Genomic DNA, 19071 nt, shown 5'->3' with positions numbered 1-19071 from the left:
GTGATGGTGAACAGCAGTCTTGAAGCCATGGAGGGAAGAGTGAGACTGAAGAGACTGAGGAAGTTGGATCCACAGGCGGGGTAAAAGAGGAACGAATGAGCAGAGGTGAGCCATAATTCCGGATTTTTGGAGTTTCACCAGAAGGGGATTATTGGCAGGCTGCACATGCTCTGCAGAAAGCTAGGAAGGACAAAGCACAAAAAATGGCAGAGGGTGCAACAGCAGAAAGGAGGTGGTAGAAGCCTGAAAGACCACCAACATGTCTATGATGGGAAAGTGATAGGCCCATCGACTCAGCTTCATTAGGAGAGATTCCAATGATCTTGAAGGCCTTGGCGTCCACAGCGTCAGGCTGGGCGAGGAGTGAGGCAAGGGAGCCTGCCCAGAGGGGAGAGCAGCACTCAATCAGGCTGCCGATGAAAGCCTTGTAAGGTGGACAAAAGTTCAGACGTGCCAAGGGAGGCCTTTGTACGATGGAGGATGCCCAGGTGGCGGCTGACTTTGGAGGCCAACTTTGAAATGTGGTTTGCCCAAGAAAGATCGTGACTAATCAGGAGACCCAGGATTTGAATGACTGAACTTCCTCAAGAAGATTGTTAAGAAAGTAGATGGGAGGGTTCGCCAGATGGTCCATTCGGAGAGAGACATAGTGGGAGTGTGGGAGTTGTCAGAATTGAGACATTTTCCAAGTGTTTGACCGGCTCGTGATTCCATCAAGGTTTGAAAGGTGGGGAGAGGTGCAGCCTCCCTATCTTAAGGATGAGGGATGTCACGGCAGAGGGTGGAATCAGCAAAGAGATTAAGAGGATTTTCCAGAGAGTCAGAAAAAATTATCATTTTCGGTTCCCACTTCCTTACGCACCCTAATTGATGGGCCACACTTCCCATTTCCACATTCGCTCACAGACAAGCTCACACAAAGGACACCTGGCGGACGTTGCTGCTCGGCGCCCTTTTTTCCTTGAAGCAAATGCGATTTATGTTGGTGGGAAAAGAAAAAGACAAAAGGTTGCCAAAGATAGAGATTTTGTAGAAACAGTGCAGGTGAATGAAGATGGAGAAGAACAAGGTCAATGTGATGAGAGCAGGAAGAGAGATGAGGAGTGGGTTAACTTACATTGTTGGAACTTTGGTAAAACACGAGAAACAAAAAAGTTACTCAACAACACGACTGAAAAGACGAAACATTGTCCATCGTTTGAAATGAAATTGTGCATCGTCAGTGGTAATGGGTTTTAAAATAAGACATCTGGGGGTGGGAGGAGGAGGGTGTATTTATATATATATATATATATATACGTTATGATATGATTGGTATTGGCTCGTACAGTGCCTTCAGAAAGTATTCACACCCCTTGACCTTTTTACATTTTGTTGTGTTGCAGCCTGAATTTAATTTATTTTGGGGAATTTTTTACAAATCAATTAAGAAATGAAAAGCTCGTCTTGAGTAAACATATATTCAACAACTCCTTTGCTATGACACTCCCAATTGAGCTCAGGTGTATCCAATTTCTTTTTATCATCCGAGAGATGTCTCTACATCATGATTGGAGTCCACCTGTGGCCAATTCAATTGATTCGACATGATTTGGAAAGAAACACACCTTTCTCTACAAGGTCCCACAGTTGACAGTGAATGTCAAAGCAGAAACTCTACCATGAAGGAACTGTCTGTAGAACTCCGAGATATAATTGTGAGTAGTCATAAACCTGGGGAAAAGGTATAAAACAATTTCTAAAGTGTTGGAATTTCACAAAAGAGCACAGAGAGCTCCATCATTAAGAAATGGAAAGAATATGGAACTACCCAGACTTCCTAGAGCTGGCCGTCCCACCAAACTGAGCAAGGATCTTGATCAGGATGGTGATCAAGAACTCGATGACCACTGACATAACTACAGAGTGCCTTGGCTGAGATGAGGAACCTGCCAGAAAGACAGCAATCTCTGCAGCACTTCACAAATCTAGGCTTTATGAGAGTGGCCAGATGGAAGCCGCTCCTGAGAAAAAAACGCACTAGACAACAAGCCTGGAGTTTGCAAAAAGGCAAGTGAAAGACGCAAAATATTCTACGGTCTGATGAGACGAAAATCGAACTATTTGGCCTGAATGCAAAGCACTACATCTGGCAGAAACTGAGCACAGGTCATTACCCATTTAACACCATCCCTACCATGAAACATGGTGGTGGCATCATCATGCTATGGGGATGCTTTTCAGCGGCATGGACTGGAAGACTTGTAAGGATAGAAAGAAATAATGAATGGAGCCAAATACAGACAAATCCTTCAGAGTGCAAAATACCTTAGACTGCAGCGAAGGTTTACGGTCTAACAGGACAATGACCCCAAGCATACAGCCAAAGCAACACTGGCATGGCTTCAGAACGAGAACATGAAAGTCCTTGAGTGGCCCAGCCAAAGCCCAGACTTGAATCCCATTGAGAATCTGTGGAAAGACTTGTAGATTGCTGTTCATCTAACTCCCCATCTAACTTGATAGAGCTTGAGCAAATCTGCAAGGAAGAATAGGAGAAACTCCCCAAATCCAGATGTGCAAAACTGATACAGACATACCCAAGAAGACTCGAAGCTGTAATTGCTGCCAAAGGTGCTTCTACGAAGTATTGACTCAGGGGGTTAAATGCTTATATAAATTAGATATTTCTGTATTTAATTTTTAATCATTTTGTAAAAATTTCAAAAAAAAACAAAATTCGACTTTGACATTAGGGGGTATTATGTGTAGATCAGTGACAAAAAAAAATCTCAATTTAATCCATTTTAAATTCAGGCTGCATCAACAGAATGTGAAAAAGTCAAGGGGTGTGAATACTTTCTGAAGGCCCTGCAAGAGTATTTATACAAGAGAGAGAGAGAGAGAGAGAGAGATAGATTTACTGTATACACCTGAGGTTGATAAACATAAATAACACTGAATAGAATACTCTCATTTCGCTAACCCTACGTGTTACCTTCTCTGCACCCGACCGCTCCGCAAAAAAATGAAACATTATCCAAGAAATAAGATTTCTCAACCTAACAAACCCAATATTTTTTGCTCTGAAGTGGGGGAAACAATTATTTACTTTTCCCTGGTCTAGGTACTGAATCTCAGCACTCGCATTCCACCTGATGGTTGGTGCAGTGATGATACCGATGAGGAAGATACGTCCGACACTGAGCGGGTGACCAGCTTGGAACACAAATATGTGCTTCAGAAAGAATGTGTTCAACTCGGTAAGCTGCAGGGCAAGGGAAGCATGGGATTGACATGATGTTTTGCTTTTTTTAAATCCATAACAGCGGGGCTACAATGTGGTAATTCGGCCTAAGAACATCAAAATGTTTTTCATAATCAAAACCATCCGTGAATCAAGGACATCAGTTGGAATAATCAATGGACGATACGCATTCAGCACAGCACAATGGCATGTCGAAATTACGGGATACTGCGAGTCTTAAGATGCACTGAAGAGGATCGCTCACCAATCTAACGTCAGATAATGTAGTCGTGTCAAGGTGGTAATAGTAATAAATTAGAACGGCACTCGGTAGAGCACATACCTCCCTCCGCCAGGCTGAACAGTTTATGTTTTGTATCCCACTGAAAGGCCGGGTCTGGATTCGGACCTGAACCAAAAACTAATCGGCTTGTTCTTGTCACCAAACCAACTCATCGACAAAGTCTCGTCATAACTCGTCCACAACTTTTTTTAAATATTATGTTATATATCGCTTTTAGCCCTATCTCTCAATGGTGAAGAATCACTCAATAATTAATTAATCGTCTTATCCAAATCAACACCAAATCGGATGTCCCTGCTCTCAAATGTTGTGTTTGTGTCCTTCCCCCTCTTCCCCCTCTCTTTTGTGTCCTTCCCCCTCTCTCCCCATCTTGTCTGCCGCTCCCCTTGTTTTTTGTGTTTTGTGTGTCGGTTTGTCTTTTTGTGTGATTAATGTTAGCTCTTTCACGAGCCTCGATCTTGTATACAAAAAAAAAAACAAAAAAAAAAAACAAAAAAAAAAAACACTCAGATCTTCCAGAAAATCTAATCGATTAGTCCTTGTCACTCACACAACCTTTCCACCAAGTTTCGTTCAAATCCATCCACAACTTTTTGAAATATCCTGCTATGTATCGTTGTTGGCCCTATCTCACAATGGTGAAGAATCACTTTAAAATTCTTGAGCCAGATCCGAATCCGGATCTTCACCAAAATCTAACATTTCGTCCTTGTCACATACACTACCTCTCCACCAAATTTCGTCCGAATCCATCCACAACTTTTTGAGATATCTTGTTCACAGACAGACAGACAAACAGACAGGGGTGAAAACATAGCCTCCGTCCACCTTCGGTGGCGGCGGTAATAAAGGAGGAAACTGGAGGAACCATAATGAGGGGAAAAGAACACGAATCGCCATAACAGCACCACGTACAACAACAAGGACTCTTCTTCAATCGGCTGTGAACTATGGCGAAAGTGAAACAACATGGGAACAACTAATTGATGCAAAATTGGGTTACGTGGTCGAGGTTGTGCACCTATGGAATTCCCTCCCAGTACCTGCCAAAAGATCATGAAAAGGTAGATCCCAGCAACGCGCTGGGTGGATGAAGTCGGATCGAGCCAGCGCACCGACGTCCAGCTGGCCGGAGTGAATTGGAACACGGCACGTTTAATTTTGCCGGTGGTAGTGTGTATGGTCCTGTGAGAGACAAGAAGAAGAAGTCGAATAAATGAAGCAAGGTGAAACCATTGGGGGCAAAAGCTCTCACCTGCAATAAATGAACAATGCCAAAACTACACACGTGTCGGTATCGAAAAATGAGAATAAACATTCGAGGGATGAACATAAAGGTCGACGAAAAGATATATTAAAGGTTGACCTGCGTAGCTGAAGATAGCTATTCGCATGAGACGAGTGAACTGTGTGTGCTAATACATTTGAGCGTAGGGACGCACACGGCAACCACACATTGAGATAGCAAGCGGTGCAGCTCGGTGTTGAGGGATATCCGAGAAAACCACACGACTTACGAAAAGCAATTTGGGGAATTTAGGGGAGGAAGTTGTAATTTGTTCAGGGTGCCAGCGATTACTCACCTACTCTTTATAAAAGGTACAGTGGGATCTTTAATGTCCACTGGCTAATGCTCGAAAACTGTACGACAGGATGGCGCACTTCGTGATGCAACTTCCTGCCTGCAAAGCGCCAATCAAACCGAGACTAGAAAGGCCACAGATAGGTACACGACCTCTGCACCATCCTGTCAGACAACACTCACAGCAGCGACAGTTAAAGATCACACGCTGTCGTTCGAGAAGAGTAGGCGAGCTTTCTCCGGCACCCTGAACAAGTGACAACTTCCTGCCCTGACTCCCTGAGCCGGAGTGGCGACCCGTCCACGATTGTTGCTTAGTAACTGCATCGGCATCACCAACACTGTGCTGCATAGGGTACCTGTCCAGATATTACAGATATAACAATTAGTTTGGCAACAAACCACATGATGCCTTTGCAACTGGGAAATTCCATTCACCTGCCGACCTGCACGGAGACATTCTGCCACATGGCTAACTAGCAATGCGGAAATTCTCAACTACCAACCTGGCATCAAGCCAAGTGAAGAATCATTATAAATTACCTTTAAACAGGTAAATTTACTAACTCGTGCGGCACACCGCAGTCGATAAAATGGCAGCGCTGCTGGGCTGATAGGGCATACCGCAGGTTAAACGTTCAATGAATGGTTCATGTAATTATAGGGTACAAGTTGTTGACGTAGTTCTCTGTGCAGGCGGGCAGATGAATAGACATTCCCTGTTGCTAAGTAACCACATTAGTGGTGTGCAGCAAACTCTTGTGTGCACTAAAATCAACACATTTATACCACATTGTCGAATCCATAACTAGACCGGCACTTGTTAGAGCGCAAACCTCCACCAGGCCGAACGGTTTACGATTTGTATCCCATTGATAGGCCCGATCTGGATCCAGACCTGAACCAAAACATAATCGGCTTGTTCTTGTCATCAAAGCAACTCGTCCACCAAGTTTTGCATAAACCCACCCAAAACCTTTTTCAAATATTGCATTCTGTATCATTTTTGGCTCCATCTCCAAATTATGAAGAATCACTTTGAAAAGTAAAAAATTCTTCAATCCGGATCCGGATCTTCACCAAAATCCAGGCAATCGGTCCTTGTCACACAACCAACATGTACACCAAATTTCATCTGAATTTGTCCACAACTTTTCGAGATATCATGTTGTCTGTTTGTCTGACAGACAGACAAAGAGACAGGGGTGAAAACATTCCGTGGTGGAGGTAACCAGCAAGTCAAGGTACATCCAGGAGACGTCGCTGAGATTATCTGAACAGATCAGTGAGATTACGTTCTCGCGCATGACCGACAAAGAGAGTGTTAAAAAAAACAACAAAACTCGAGCCTCGAGCACCATCTATCCCTCATTTCCTCCGTCCTCCAACAAACCGACGCACGCAGACCTGGTTCTCCTCCAACATGATTGCTCTGCCTTTGAGAGCACGTGACCAGAACCCCATGTCTGTCGTCTCGTCCTCCTCACTTCAACCTTTCAAAAAATTATCTTCCACTCGTGCTCATTTTTTCCCAAATTTGTTCTTCTCCGGGACATTCTTACTCATTTTTTGTGTTATTCCTCTATGGAAGTCCACCATACCCTTTGGTTGTTTTATAAAACTGCTACCTTTTGTCATTTAACTCTACTACGAGTCCCTTGTACATATTTTAAAAAACAAGATCCAAAGTCTAACAGTGGCGTAGCCGTAGTACTCTACTCGCTGCAACGTACAGCTGTCCGTGTGTAAAAACACATGACAGAGACGACAGCTTCGACGACATGTTCAGCCTGTATGGCATATAAATTAAAATGTCAGTCGGTGGAGTTGAAGTCAGCAGTCTTATACCATCGTACCCTATAATGACATCAGAGACGTAATGACGTGGTGTGACGGACGGACACAAAACTGCTGCTACTTTAATATATATATATATATACAAGCCAAAAGCACCCGGCGTTGCCCGGGTTCTTTTTGAATGAATTTACTACCATAATTCAGCTTTTACTCGTGGCCGTAGAAGATTGACGACTATAATTCAGTCCAGCTTTTAATTGCGAAATGGGCCCAGCCCGGCCGAAGCGGCCTTGACCGGCCTCGCCACCTAGCCTATAACCTTCCCGGGGCCCATCCCGACATTTTTAGTTCTTTTTGAATGAATTTACTACTATAATTCAGCTTTTACTCGTGGCCGTAGAAGATTGACGACTATAATTCAGCTAAGCTTTTAATTGCGAAATGGGCCCAGCTCGGCCGAGGCGGCTTCGACCGGCCGAGGCGGCCTCGACCGGCCTCGCCACCTAGCCTATAACCTTCCCGGGGCCTGTCCCGACATTTTTTGTATCAGAGGTTTCCTCCTATCTTTCACCATTCAGGAGATTAGCGCGTGCAGACAAACAAACAAAAACTTTCTTTTACATATATAGAAGATAGATAGATAGATGATATATTTTCACCTCCAGTAACTTTGCAGTCGCTACGAAGGGATTAGTGTTACGATTAGATTTACTACAATATTAATGTTACGTTATCATTATTACGAAAATATTACTGTAAAAAAACCGAGGCTAATTCCTTATTTCCACGGTTATTTGTACCGTACAACGCTTATCATCGATTCATGAACCATACACCGCTTCAATCTAGAAACTTTGCAATAACGATAAAGGTTATGATTGCAGTTATCACTATATCGTTACTATATCACTATATCGTTACTGTTACTATATCGTTAGTATTAGCTCTATTATTATTATTATGAAAACAATACTACTGTATTAAGAAACCTGGGCTAATTTGTCCGAAGCGGCCTGAAGGCACGAAGCCTAAGGCCTATACGTACCGTGATGTTGGAAGAGCCGTGACGCCATTGCTTTCGATATTTGATGGTCATATTAACAATCGGTTTGTTTGTGTTTCACACTGAATGAAAAACGTAAAGGTAGAGCATGGCGATTGTGATATATGACAGGTTCGACGATATGTTCGGCCTGAACGACATTGGAATCAAAATGCCGGAGTGTGGAGTCAGCCGTTGTACGCCGTAATGACATCAGACGTAATCACATCACCCTGTCATGTGACCAGATCCTCAGCTCTGATTCGTATACGTTTGAGGGGACATACATACTGTACATGCATACATACATACATACATACATACATACACTGTTCTAGACGGCTTTGCCCTATGGGCTACGCCATTAAAAAAAACCTTCACTACCATTCACCTCTTAATAAAATACGGTACTTTACGCAGAACCCGAAGGTACCAAAGCATTCCCAACTATTTCATAAAAAGGTTTTTTTGCTTGAAAACAATGAAAAAGTAAAACTTTTGCTTGAAAACAATGAAAAAAGAACCTTCTGATACGTCAATCAAAAACCTTAGTGGTGGCCCTGCCCAGAATGTAATGATCTCTGTTAGCTCTAGTTGAGGCATAAAAAAGCAAAGGAAGCTAAATGATGTGAAAGAGCAAGCAAGTGAGATACAAAACACAGAGGGAAAGAAATGAAAGGGAAGTGGAATAAGAAACCACGCTGCTGACCGAACACTTTCCCAATGGTAGGTACGCATTTCCAGGAAGCGACAGGTCACCATGCCAAGCCAGATGCCACCACCATTGCAGAGCACAATGTCAAGAAGCACTTGATCCCACCAGCATTCCGCAAAGTTTGGCAACAGGTGCATGAAAAACAGCTGCAACATAACCACAAACGCACGTTCCCACAATTTGGTCCGTCAGAGTAGTCGATTCAAAGCCGCATTCCATCGAGCAAATTCACCTCGGTGAGTTCCCACGTGATGGAGATGGTCCAGCACAGGCCGAAGCTGCGTATTAGCAAAGCCTTCATGCCCCAGCCCCAAAAATGCCCAAACGCAAAGATGTCAAAGTGGCTCGCAATCCGCTCCAGGGTGATCACGTGACAGTTCACGGCGTACTCCTGTGTCCAAAATATAAGAAGCACAGATAATTAATTTAATTATTAGACATCCGGTTATTCCAATTGACCAAGTTCCACATCTGCCGACAACGAGCACATTAAAAGCTGCAGAAATAAAAGCAGGACGATAAGCCTTTAAATAAATAAAGGTTTGGGGTCGAGTGCGTGTGGGGCGGCAGTGCGTGAGCTCTCTGTTATTGCTCCAATAACTATTCCACCGTATGTGCGTTTACCAGGCCTGCTTTAAAAGAAAAGGAAGAACAAACAGGAGAACCAGGCTGGAAGACAAAATCTTAGCAACTGTATTAAATGTGAAAGCCAAGTGAATGGCCTATATATTAATAGGTCGAAGTTTAGCGAAATGGAGCTGGGGGCAACTGCATCGGAGCTCAGGTCACGCACGGTGGTTTTCAGGGCCTCCCCAATTTCATACGCCACTTCATAACACCCGAGCTTCACTCGCACCCTTTATGCAGGTGTACATATTGCGTCCATCGAGGCTAGGCCTACACGCCATCTACAAAAACCCCATCACCGAAGCTCCATGGATGCTGACGCTAACTGTCACCCAGTGCAACACAGAGCTTCACGTCGATAGGCATGCCTAAACTAGGACCCGATATGAACGTTCAATGCCAAGTGGGAAATACAGGAAGTAGGCAAGATCCTCGAAGGCCGCACAATCACCAAGAAACCACTTGACACTATCGATACAAACCATGGTGGTGTATCAATTATTAATCCATCACAATTAGTCATCTTTGGTGCATCAGTACAAGCAGCGGTGTGACAGGCCAAAAAGCGTTAACTATCCACATGCGACAGATCATTACCATTATGTCAGCCTCACGGGTGGCATTACGGAGCGAGGGGTCAAGCCAGTACATGACCGCTTTGACCTGGTCAAAGTTCAAGAAGAGGGTGAACACCAGCAGAAGGAAATACAACACGCTCAGGCCTGTCGGGGAGAAGATCCCATGTTATAAGGGAAGTTGGGGGAGAGGAAAGAAGAATGTGCAATAAAAGATCGGACGTGCCAAATGATCAGTGGAACTTTCGGCAAAGTTTGGAAATCATCGTTTTTGTTAATTTTTTCAGGAAGTGGGAAAAGAACATGCATAATCCAACCCGGAGAAGCGTGACGTCAGGAGGGTGCACACACACACGGGCCTACACTTTGTTTTTTATGACAGTGCCTCACAATTCTATTTATTTAATGAACTGGCTAATCCTAAAACAATGTGTGTACAGTAGCATTATAATTGAAAAGATTGCTGTAAATTATGTTAACTTCACAACACCTGATATATTCAACCTTATTTTAATTTTAAATCTCAAAATAGTTCCTTCACCTAAAGGAATTATACTTGTAGAGGAGAGCGTATAGATATGTTCTGCATTTTTTCCCTTAACGTGCAAGCGATTGATTGATTTCCCGACTGTCCACATTACCATTCTTCGTCGAAATTTCGATCCTCTCAGGCGAAAACCTCTCCAAATGCCGGCCGGACGGACGGACGGACGGAGACAGACAGACGCACGCACGCACACACACACACAAATTGTGAAACACCAACTACACCACAAACCAACAATGAACGTGTGGTTGGTATTTAACCATTTATACCTAAAAATGCAATAATGTTTACCATACCCATTGATACCATTATTATTCCACACGTGACATTATTGGAACATTGAGGTTCGGGGAAAAAAGAAAATAAATCCAAACGATACGTCCACCCGCACCGCCGCCCTCTCAAACGTATACCCAATTATTACTCCCCAGATCCACTCCTATCGTGGCATATTGTGCGATTACGTAGGTATTAATTTCAAATCTATGGATGCCGCTGCACCAGGTAAACGAGGGAAACTAGAACACAAGAGCAAAACTGGCAAAGAAACCACAATGGTCAACCAGCGTGAACTGTGGTTGAAAATGTTACAACAAAATAAGCGTTTCTACCGGCAACAGACAGGTCCAAGTTAAGCCACCGGATTATTAATTTATTTAATTTTTATACCCAAGCTGCAATAAATACTCTGACAAACTCGCATCGTTAACAAAGCAAAACTTACCAAACACCATTCGCCACACGGCAGGATGCGGACGTGTAAAGGGGCCTGGCAAAGACAAGGTCACACCGGTGAAGCGGTTACACCAGGCAAGGGATTACACCATCACAACGTTTTACCCATTCAACCCAAAAAAATATGTGGAGCGCTTGGAACGGCACGACGTCAAAACAAAACACCGATTCCACAGGGGCAGCAAAGTGTCGGGCGTCCCATGCGCATTAATTTATTTATTTCCTTACTGTTTTTGAAACAAACTGACCATTGGGAAAGGCCATTATGCTGATGATGAGGAAGAAGAAGACCACAAACATACAGCCTCTGCAAATGTTGTCTTCCAGGCCTGAATCATCCCTTGGGTTATGGGAATGAAGAGTTAGCTGGAAGCTGGAAAATAAACGATTTTAAGCGACAGAGGTATAATTGAAGGAAGAGTGCCCGGAAAGTAGGCCGAAGTTAAACCTCGAGCGAGATACAAGCAAGCGCAGACAAAATAGGAGGTGTGGAGAGAAAGAAAAAATGAATGAGGGAAGAAGAACGAGGAATAGAGAAAGTTACCTTGTGAAGGCGAAGTACATGAGGGCCACGATGGTGAAGGACAACAAGGAGATTGTGTGCGGCTTGTAAAAGAACTCCAGGGTTATGTCCTCCACCTGCTGCTCGTTCACCATTCTGAAACGCTGGCTCGTCGCTTCCTTGTTGAGAGTCGAATGTCGCGAGCCTATGCCAGGAGTCATTTCCTCGGTTCACGGATGGGCAGAACGATGGAGAACCTGGAGGACATAAGGATCCTGAAGGATGAAGGGGGTGGACAGAATCAAACAAGATTATAATAGACGTTTGAAGTGGGTGAGAAAATGATAACTCCAAGGTAGTGGGAATTGCGGAGAGTAAATAAGATGGAGTGAACATTAGAGGGAAAGAGGTGTGATAAGGAGAATTAATTAAATACTTGAAGAGGACATTGAAAGACATTGTCCAAAAATTTAAAGTGGAACAAAAGAACAAAACAATCTACACTTAACCCTCCCAAAGGAATTTTTTATTTAACAAGACTCACCTAGGCCTGACGCTTTAATAGCCGAGGGCCTAGACATATGCAAACCCGCTTCTGAGCTCTCTAGCCTACTTTTGAATTCCGACCCAGCTGTAAACCGTCATCCCGGTATCTCGCAGGTAGGGTGAGGCATCAATGTGTGCACAAGCATCCATCGGAGGGTCGTTCAAACGGTAGAGGTCGTAGTCATGTTTCTCCGAAACAGATCCATAGAATTTTTTTTAAACATGGCTCATTGTGAAGTACTCCCCATGGGAAATAAGATATATTCATGACGTCATCGGTGCCTTCATTATGACGTCATATTTTGACAAGTACAACGCTTGCTCTGATCAGTATGAAAAACAAATTTCTCTGCAATTGTTGGTCCGATGGACACGAAATTTTGAACATAGGAGGGTCTCCTCCGGTAGAATTTTAAAAGATAATTATGACGTCATTGGTCACGTAGTACAGGCGCCATCTTGGAAAAATCGAAAAACGTTGCACGTTGAAAAACGTATCGTGAAAACCGCTCCATGGAAAAAATTGAAACATAGCTCATTGTAAAGAACTCCGCATGGGGAATAAGTTTTGTGAACGATGATGTCATTGGTGCCGTAATCTTGACGTCATAATTTGACAAGGACAACGGTTTGTCTGATCAGTTTGAAATTTATTGAGCGTGATCTTCACAACAATTGTATTAGAGAATATAAATTTATGACGTCATCGCTCACGTGGTCTGGCAGCCATATTGGATCAAAACAACAAACAAAAACAGGCATTTTAAGGCCATTTTCCCTGCTAGAGTGGGGGTTAGCCTTGCGGTCCCCATGACAATCTTCTCCATTTTGCCCTATTTTCTGCATCTCTCCTTGTTAACCCCCTTGCCCGCATTTCTTCTTCGACCACCTTTAGCCAAGTCTTTCTCGGTCTTCCCCGTCCTCTACTTCCTTCTACATTCATTTCCATCACTCTTCTCAACCAGTCACTTTCATCCTTCCTCAACACATGACCAAACCATCTCAAACTGTTTCTCTTCACAGCATCAATCACAGGCTCTATTCCCATCATCTTTCGCAATTCATCATTTGTCTTCCTCTCTCTCAACGATACTCCACACATCCACCGAAGCATTCGCATTTCCACCATTTCCAGCCTTCATTGCTGCTTCTACGTTCATTACCCATGTCTCGCTCCCATAAATCATAACACTTCTCACACATGTAGCATACACCTTTCCCTTCAGCTTCAACGACACTCCCCTCCTCATCAGCACGCCACTCAGTTCCCGAAACTTCTTCCATGCACATCTCACTCCAGCAACCGTTGCCGAGTCTGATCCACCTTCTCCATTCAGCATGTCTCCTAGGTAGCAAAATGTTTTCACACCTTCCAGCTTCACGCCTTCTCCTTGATCCAACTCAACATTTCCTCCATCTGCAGCTCCCGCTGTGCACACCTTACGCTTGAATGTAGCTGCCACACTGGTTAATGACCCTCTCAGACCACTACATTTTTGATGAACCCACTCAGCGCACATTGTACATTGAATGGAATTCACTCCGACACCCTTCCTGCACACAGCACAGGGCCACTTCCCACTTCTTTCCACCTCACCACATGCTTTACCACTTGCCATCACCTTCATTTTTCCCATATTCACCTTCAGACCTTTTGTCTCCATACATTCCTTCCACTTGTTCATCTTCTCCTTCAGTTCATCCATACTCTCCCCAATAAATACCAGATCATCTGCATACAACAACTCCCACGGTAAACCCTCCTTTACATTCTGAGCCAGCACCTCCATCACAGCTACAAATAGTAGTGGACGTAGTACCGACCCCTGATGCACTCCCACCTTCACCTCAAACTCACCACTGTTCCCGTCCTTCGTCCTTACAGCTGTGCGCGCTCTTTTGTACATTGCCATCACGACTCTGATCAACCATTCCTCCACTCCTAACTTCCTCAATGCCCATGTCACTACTTCGCGTGGAACCCTATCGAATGCTTTCTCCAGATCAACAAACCCAAGAAACAACTTCTTCCTCTTCTCCATGTACTTCTCCTGCAACTGCCTCACAATAAAAAGCGCGTCTGTCATTCCTCTTCCTGGCATAAATCCATATTGGATCCATATTGGATCAAATTTACAATATTCCATATTGGATCAAAGAAAGAAAAAAAACCTTCCAAAACAGAAGAGCTGACTCGCACCAAGTTTTTTTTTTTTTTTTTTTTTTTTTTTTTTTGTATACAAGATCGAGGCTCGTGAAAGAGCTAAACTGCGCAGGGTAAGTATTCTGTGAATACCATCTAGTTAGTATATTGAATACTATCATTTTGAATACTTTATAGTATTTTGAATACTACAAGCAACCACTCCTCACAGTAACGGCCAGGGTGTTATGTTATTGTCCTTATTCAAGGTTGTAATTCAAAATACCTCTTGCTGCGTAATCCAAAACATCTCACTGGACTGGAAAACGTGGGGACAGGAATACTGTACTGTCGAGTGGGGACTTGTAATACCCTCTCCCACCTTGAGGCGGCACTACACGATACATGTTTACATAGAGGATTTGCATGTCCACCCGCCCTCTCCGCCAAGACCACCGGCAAAGATTAAAAAAAAACCGCCTATACATTAATTGGGGTCATGCTGATCCTATGTAGCAAGTCTGGATGTAATCGGCCCAGAACTGGAGGAAGAGTAGCGCAAGAAACAAACAAACAAGCACCGGTCTATGAATTATAGTGAGGATGAGTAAAGGCGTTCCAGGTTTAAGCTGTTTTTGAGGATTCAGCCTCCTTCAGCCATTTAAAGGTCTTCTGTACATTGTTCTTTGGTTGAAGGAAATAAATGTTGGATTGATTGATCGATTGAAGTCAAAGACATCTTCAGAGCTGTCGTATTCACAATCGCCATGCCGTCCTTATAAGTGTTCACTTCAGTGTAAAACGACTAAGGGATGCCGATAGGCATCATGGGCCTTTTGAAGATAGGCCTGAGCCAACGAGACAGCGGTCTGTGGCCTTATACACCGCTCAAATAGCTATGTGGCATTCTCTCAAACAAGGCTTAAAAACCCATGTCATGAAAAGGTCTTTGTCTGAGGTCATTATTTACTTTTAAAGATGTGTATATGTATCAGGAGATAAGGTGTGGAGGAGGAGGTTGAAGACTTTGGGTTGAGGTGGGGGAGGGAGGGAAGGAGAGTGAAGATGGCACAAAATTGGGATGGGCAGGTTGAGGCTTTCGGGGGAGGGGGGTTGACGAGTCATGGTGGGAGGGGGTTTGAAGACGGAGTGGGGAGGGGATTGTTGCCTCAGGGTTGGGGAGGGGAAGGTGAGGTTTGGGGGAAAGAAGACAGCAAAGTTGGGACATAGTTGGGGGAGGGAGGTTGAGGCTTTATTGGGGAGGGGGGGGGAGTTGAGTACTTGGGGTTGGGGGGAGGGGGGGAAGAGTGATGGGACAGATGTACTTTGGGTTGGGGGGGGGGGATGAGTGATGAGACAGATTTGGGGGGGGGAGGTTGAGGCTTGGGGGGAAGGTGTTGAGGACATTCGGTGGGGAGAGGGGTGGTTGAGCAGTTGTGGTGGGGGATAAGGGGGGATTGAGGCATTAGGGTTGGAAGGGGAAGCGTTAGCACTTGGAGTTTGGGGGGGAGGGGGGGGGTTGGGGAGGAGAGTGAAGATGGGACAGAATTGGGAGGGGGAAGTTGAGGCTTTTGGGGGGAGGGGGGAGTTGAGTCGTCGGATGGGGAGGGCATTTGAAGGTTTGCAGCGGGGAGAGGATTGTTACCTTGGGTTTATGAGGGTGGGGTGGGAGAGTTGAGAACTTGGAACGCACATTTTATATGGTGTGGATGTTCCGCGGGTCCCTGTTAATTATTATTATTTAAGATTCTAGAACAATGTTTTTACGCATTTATTATTTTGGGTTTTTTGGGGGGAGGGGTAGGGGAGAACACGGTTGCAAGGTAAGGAACAAACACAGTTACTGCATTCACCTTTTAACAAGTTCCTCTCACAGATATCACAATCATGACACAGGTATACAATCACCCATCCGTACCTCTGATACCTACCATTCCCACCAATGTCCAACCTATGCAGTGCTTCGAAGTGCAAATACCTTTCCAGGGAGGCCATTCCATGCATTTAATACTCTGAGTGAAAGACCCCTACCTTACTACCACACAAACTATCCTTTACTCTGCACTCTGAAACTTATTTTGTCTACCTAATACTTTTCATCGTCTTAAACACTCTAAGATTGACTACGAGAGGCACGTAACGTTTCAAAGCCAACACAAGATCCTGCCAAAATCACCTTCAGTCGAACTTCAGCCAGCCATGTTTCAAAAGATACTTTGGTCAAAACTTCCTCACAATATGGAGGGGGTTTTTATGAAGTCTACCAATACGTCTACCTTCATGGTCCCAATTGATCCCACCTTCCAGTGGGGTCGACCCGATGGGTTTTTCCTCTCCTATCCTGAGCATCCTCTCCCTGCACCACCACTTCCCACGTTCCTCTAGAGCACCTAAATACCAGGGTGTGTCCCTTCTCCTCCTGCCAACTGCGTCCACGTGAAAGAACTGCCTGATGGCATCCCAATCCTCTCTCCTGAACGCACAGGAAACCATATCAGACGTTGATAGTTGATAGTAGACCTCCGAAACATTACTCTTTTGCTCCGACGAAGGGTTACCGCCAAAGCGCGAGCTTTTCCTTCGTCAGATCAACATTCTGTCCATTCCATCCTTTAAACGAGAAAGGCACTTGGTAGAGCGCGTACTTCCAACACGCTGAACGGTTTACGTTTTGGATCTGGATCCGGATCTGAATCAAAATCTAATCGGCTTGTTCTTGTCACCTGCCCAACTCGTCCTCCACCAACGTTTTGTGATATCGTGCTATATATCGTTTTTGGCTCCATCTCCCAATGGTGAAGAATCGCTTAAACAAATTTTAAAATTCTCGTATCCAGATTTAGATCTTCACCAAAATCGAATCAATTCGTCCTTGTCACGCACTCAACCTGTCCACCAAGTTTTGTCCAAATTCGTCCACAACTTTTTGAGATATCCTGCTCTCAGACAGACAGACAGACAAAGGTGAAAACATAATCTCCGTCCACCTTTGGTGGCAGAGATAATTATCTCCTCTCAGTGTGTGATCTGACCTCCTCTGTGATCTGATCTCGGTGTGTCCTGAGCTCTTTTCTATCATTGATAAAACCTTTGAAATGTCCCTCATAAGACCATCAGTCGATAATGCCAAGAAGCGGCCCTTACCAATTTAGGTCCAGTTACTCAAGTTCTCCAACGCACTATCGTCACCGAAGTTGGGTGTCTCAGGAAGGTCAGGTCGTGCTCTCAGGAAGGTCAGGTCATGCTCTCAGGAAGGTCAGGTCGTGCTCTCAGGAAGGTCAGGTCGTGCTCTCAGGAAAGTCAGGTCGTGCTCTCAGGAAAGTCAGGTCGTGCTCTCAGAAAGGTCAGATCATGCTCTCAGGAAGGTCAGATCGTGCCCTCAGCAAGGTCAGATCATGCTCTCAGGAAGGTCAGATCATGCTCTCAGGAAGGTCAGATCATGCCCTCAGGAAGGTCAGATCATGCTCTCAGGAAGGTCAGATCATGACCTCATCTGACCTTCCTGAGAGCATGATCTGACCTTCCTGAGGGCATGATCTGACCTTCCCTGAGATCTGACCTTCCATGGTCAGATCATGCTCAGATCATGCCCTCAGGAAGGTCAGATCATGCCCTCAAGAAGGTCAGATCGTGCCCTCAAGAAGGTCAGATCGTGCCCTCAGGAAGGTCAGATCATGCTCTCAGGAAGGTCAGATCATGCCCTCAGGAAGGTCAGATCATGCTCTCAGGAAGGTCAGATCATGCCCTCAGGAAGGTCAGATCGTGCCCTCAGGAAGGTCAGATCGTGCTCTCAGGAAAGTCAGGTCGTGCTCTTAGGAAGGTCAGATCGTGCCCTCAGGAAGGTCAGATCGTGCCCTCAGGAAGGTCAGATCGTGCTCTCAGGAAGGTCAGATCATGCCCTCAGGAAGGTCAGATCATGCTCTCAGGAAGGTCAGATCATGCCCTCAGGAAGGTCAGATCATGCCCTCAGGAAGGTCAGATCATGCCCTCAGGAAGGTCAGATCATGCTCTCAGGAAGGTCAGATCATGCCCTCAGGAAGTTCAGGTCATGCCCTCAGGAAGTTCAGGTCGTGCCCTCAGGAAGGTCAGGTCGTGCTCTCAGAAAGGTCAGGTCATGCCCTCAGAAAGGTCAGATCATGCTCTCAGGAAGGTCAGATCATGCTCTCAGGAAGGTCAGATCATGCTCTCATGAGGGCTATGAACTAAAAGGTATTGTTACACGACTCCATCTTCGCCTCGACAGAGCGTCACAGTTTATACGTTTATGTTATGACGGAGTTTATACCTTGAATTATACCAAGAGCCTTGGTCTTTTAATTTTATACAATCTTTGCTTGGCCAGACCTTCTTAAAACGCTGTAAACTCATGTGTTACTAGGCAAGGCCGCGGTCAGTTTGCCTTCGCAGATTCATTTGCAATCCGCGCAACAAGCTAACATGGTCGTCATGGAAACCGTCATCAATGGCCATTCATTTCCATGCCAACCAACGTACAGTTCGCGAATCACCGATCAAATCCACTCGTCCCAACGTCAACGATCGATTATAACAAGGATATTTGAACATCTCCTTCTTACGCTAATCCCAATCGTTTGATCACAAATCGAAACCGATAGTCAGGTGCTGTACACTACTTGTACATTGGAAGACGACGGTACAAACAACAAAACACGTTCAACTCACTCGGAAGTCACATTTTGTTCTTCGGAAAGTTCGTTCCTATGAATGAA

General features: G+C 44.7%; 1 protein-coding gene across 4 annotated transcripts in view; it reads right to left on the bottom strand.

Moving 5' to 3' along the window:
• Positions 1 to 19071, bottom strand: part of PTDSS1 (phosphatidylserine synthase 1) — a 38117-nt gene that overhangs the window by 17284 nt on the left and 1762 nt on the right. For all 4 annotated transcript variants that reach the window (XR_013623502.1, XR_010984494.2, XM_068116933.2 and 1 more), the window contains exons 2-9: positions 11695 to 11927; positions 11399 to 11490; positions 11140 to 11184; positions 9891 to 10015; positions 8899 to 9057; positions 8661 to 8812; positions 4574 to 4715; positions 3135 to 3247 (exon numbers count right to left, since the gene is read on the bottom strand). Coding sequence is in view for 2 of the 4 variants with exons in the window: in XM_068116933.2 (XP_067973034.1) it covers positions 3135 to 3247; positions 4574 to 4715; positions 8661 to 8812; positions 8899 to 9057; positions 9891 to 10015; positions 11140 to 11184; positions 11399 to 11490; positions 11695 to 11873 (1007 nt within the window). In the remaining 2 variants the exon portion in view is untranslated. The remainder of the gene's footprint in view (positions 1 to 3134; positions 3248 to 4573; positions 4716 to 8660; positions 8813 to 8898; positions 9058 to 9890; positions 10016 to 11139; positions 11185 to 11398; positions 11491 to 11694; positions 11928 to 19071) is intronic.

Source organism: Myxine glutinosa, chromosome 5 (assembly GCF_964187855.1).
Source record: "Myxine glutinosa chromosome 5, kmMyxGlut1.1, whole genome shotgun sequence".
NCBI classification, from domain to species: domain Eukaryota; kingdom Metazoa; phylum Chordata; class Myxini; order Myxiniformes; family Myxinidae; genus Myxine; species Myxine glutinosa.
Note: the sequence above shows the minus strand (reverse complement) of the source record. Positions and strands in the feature narration are given on the sequence as shown.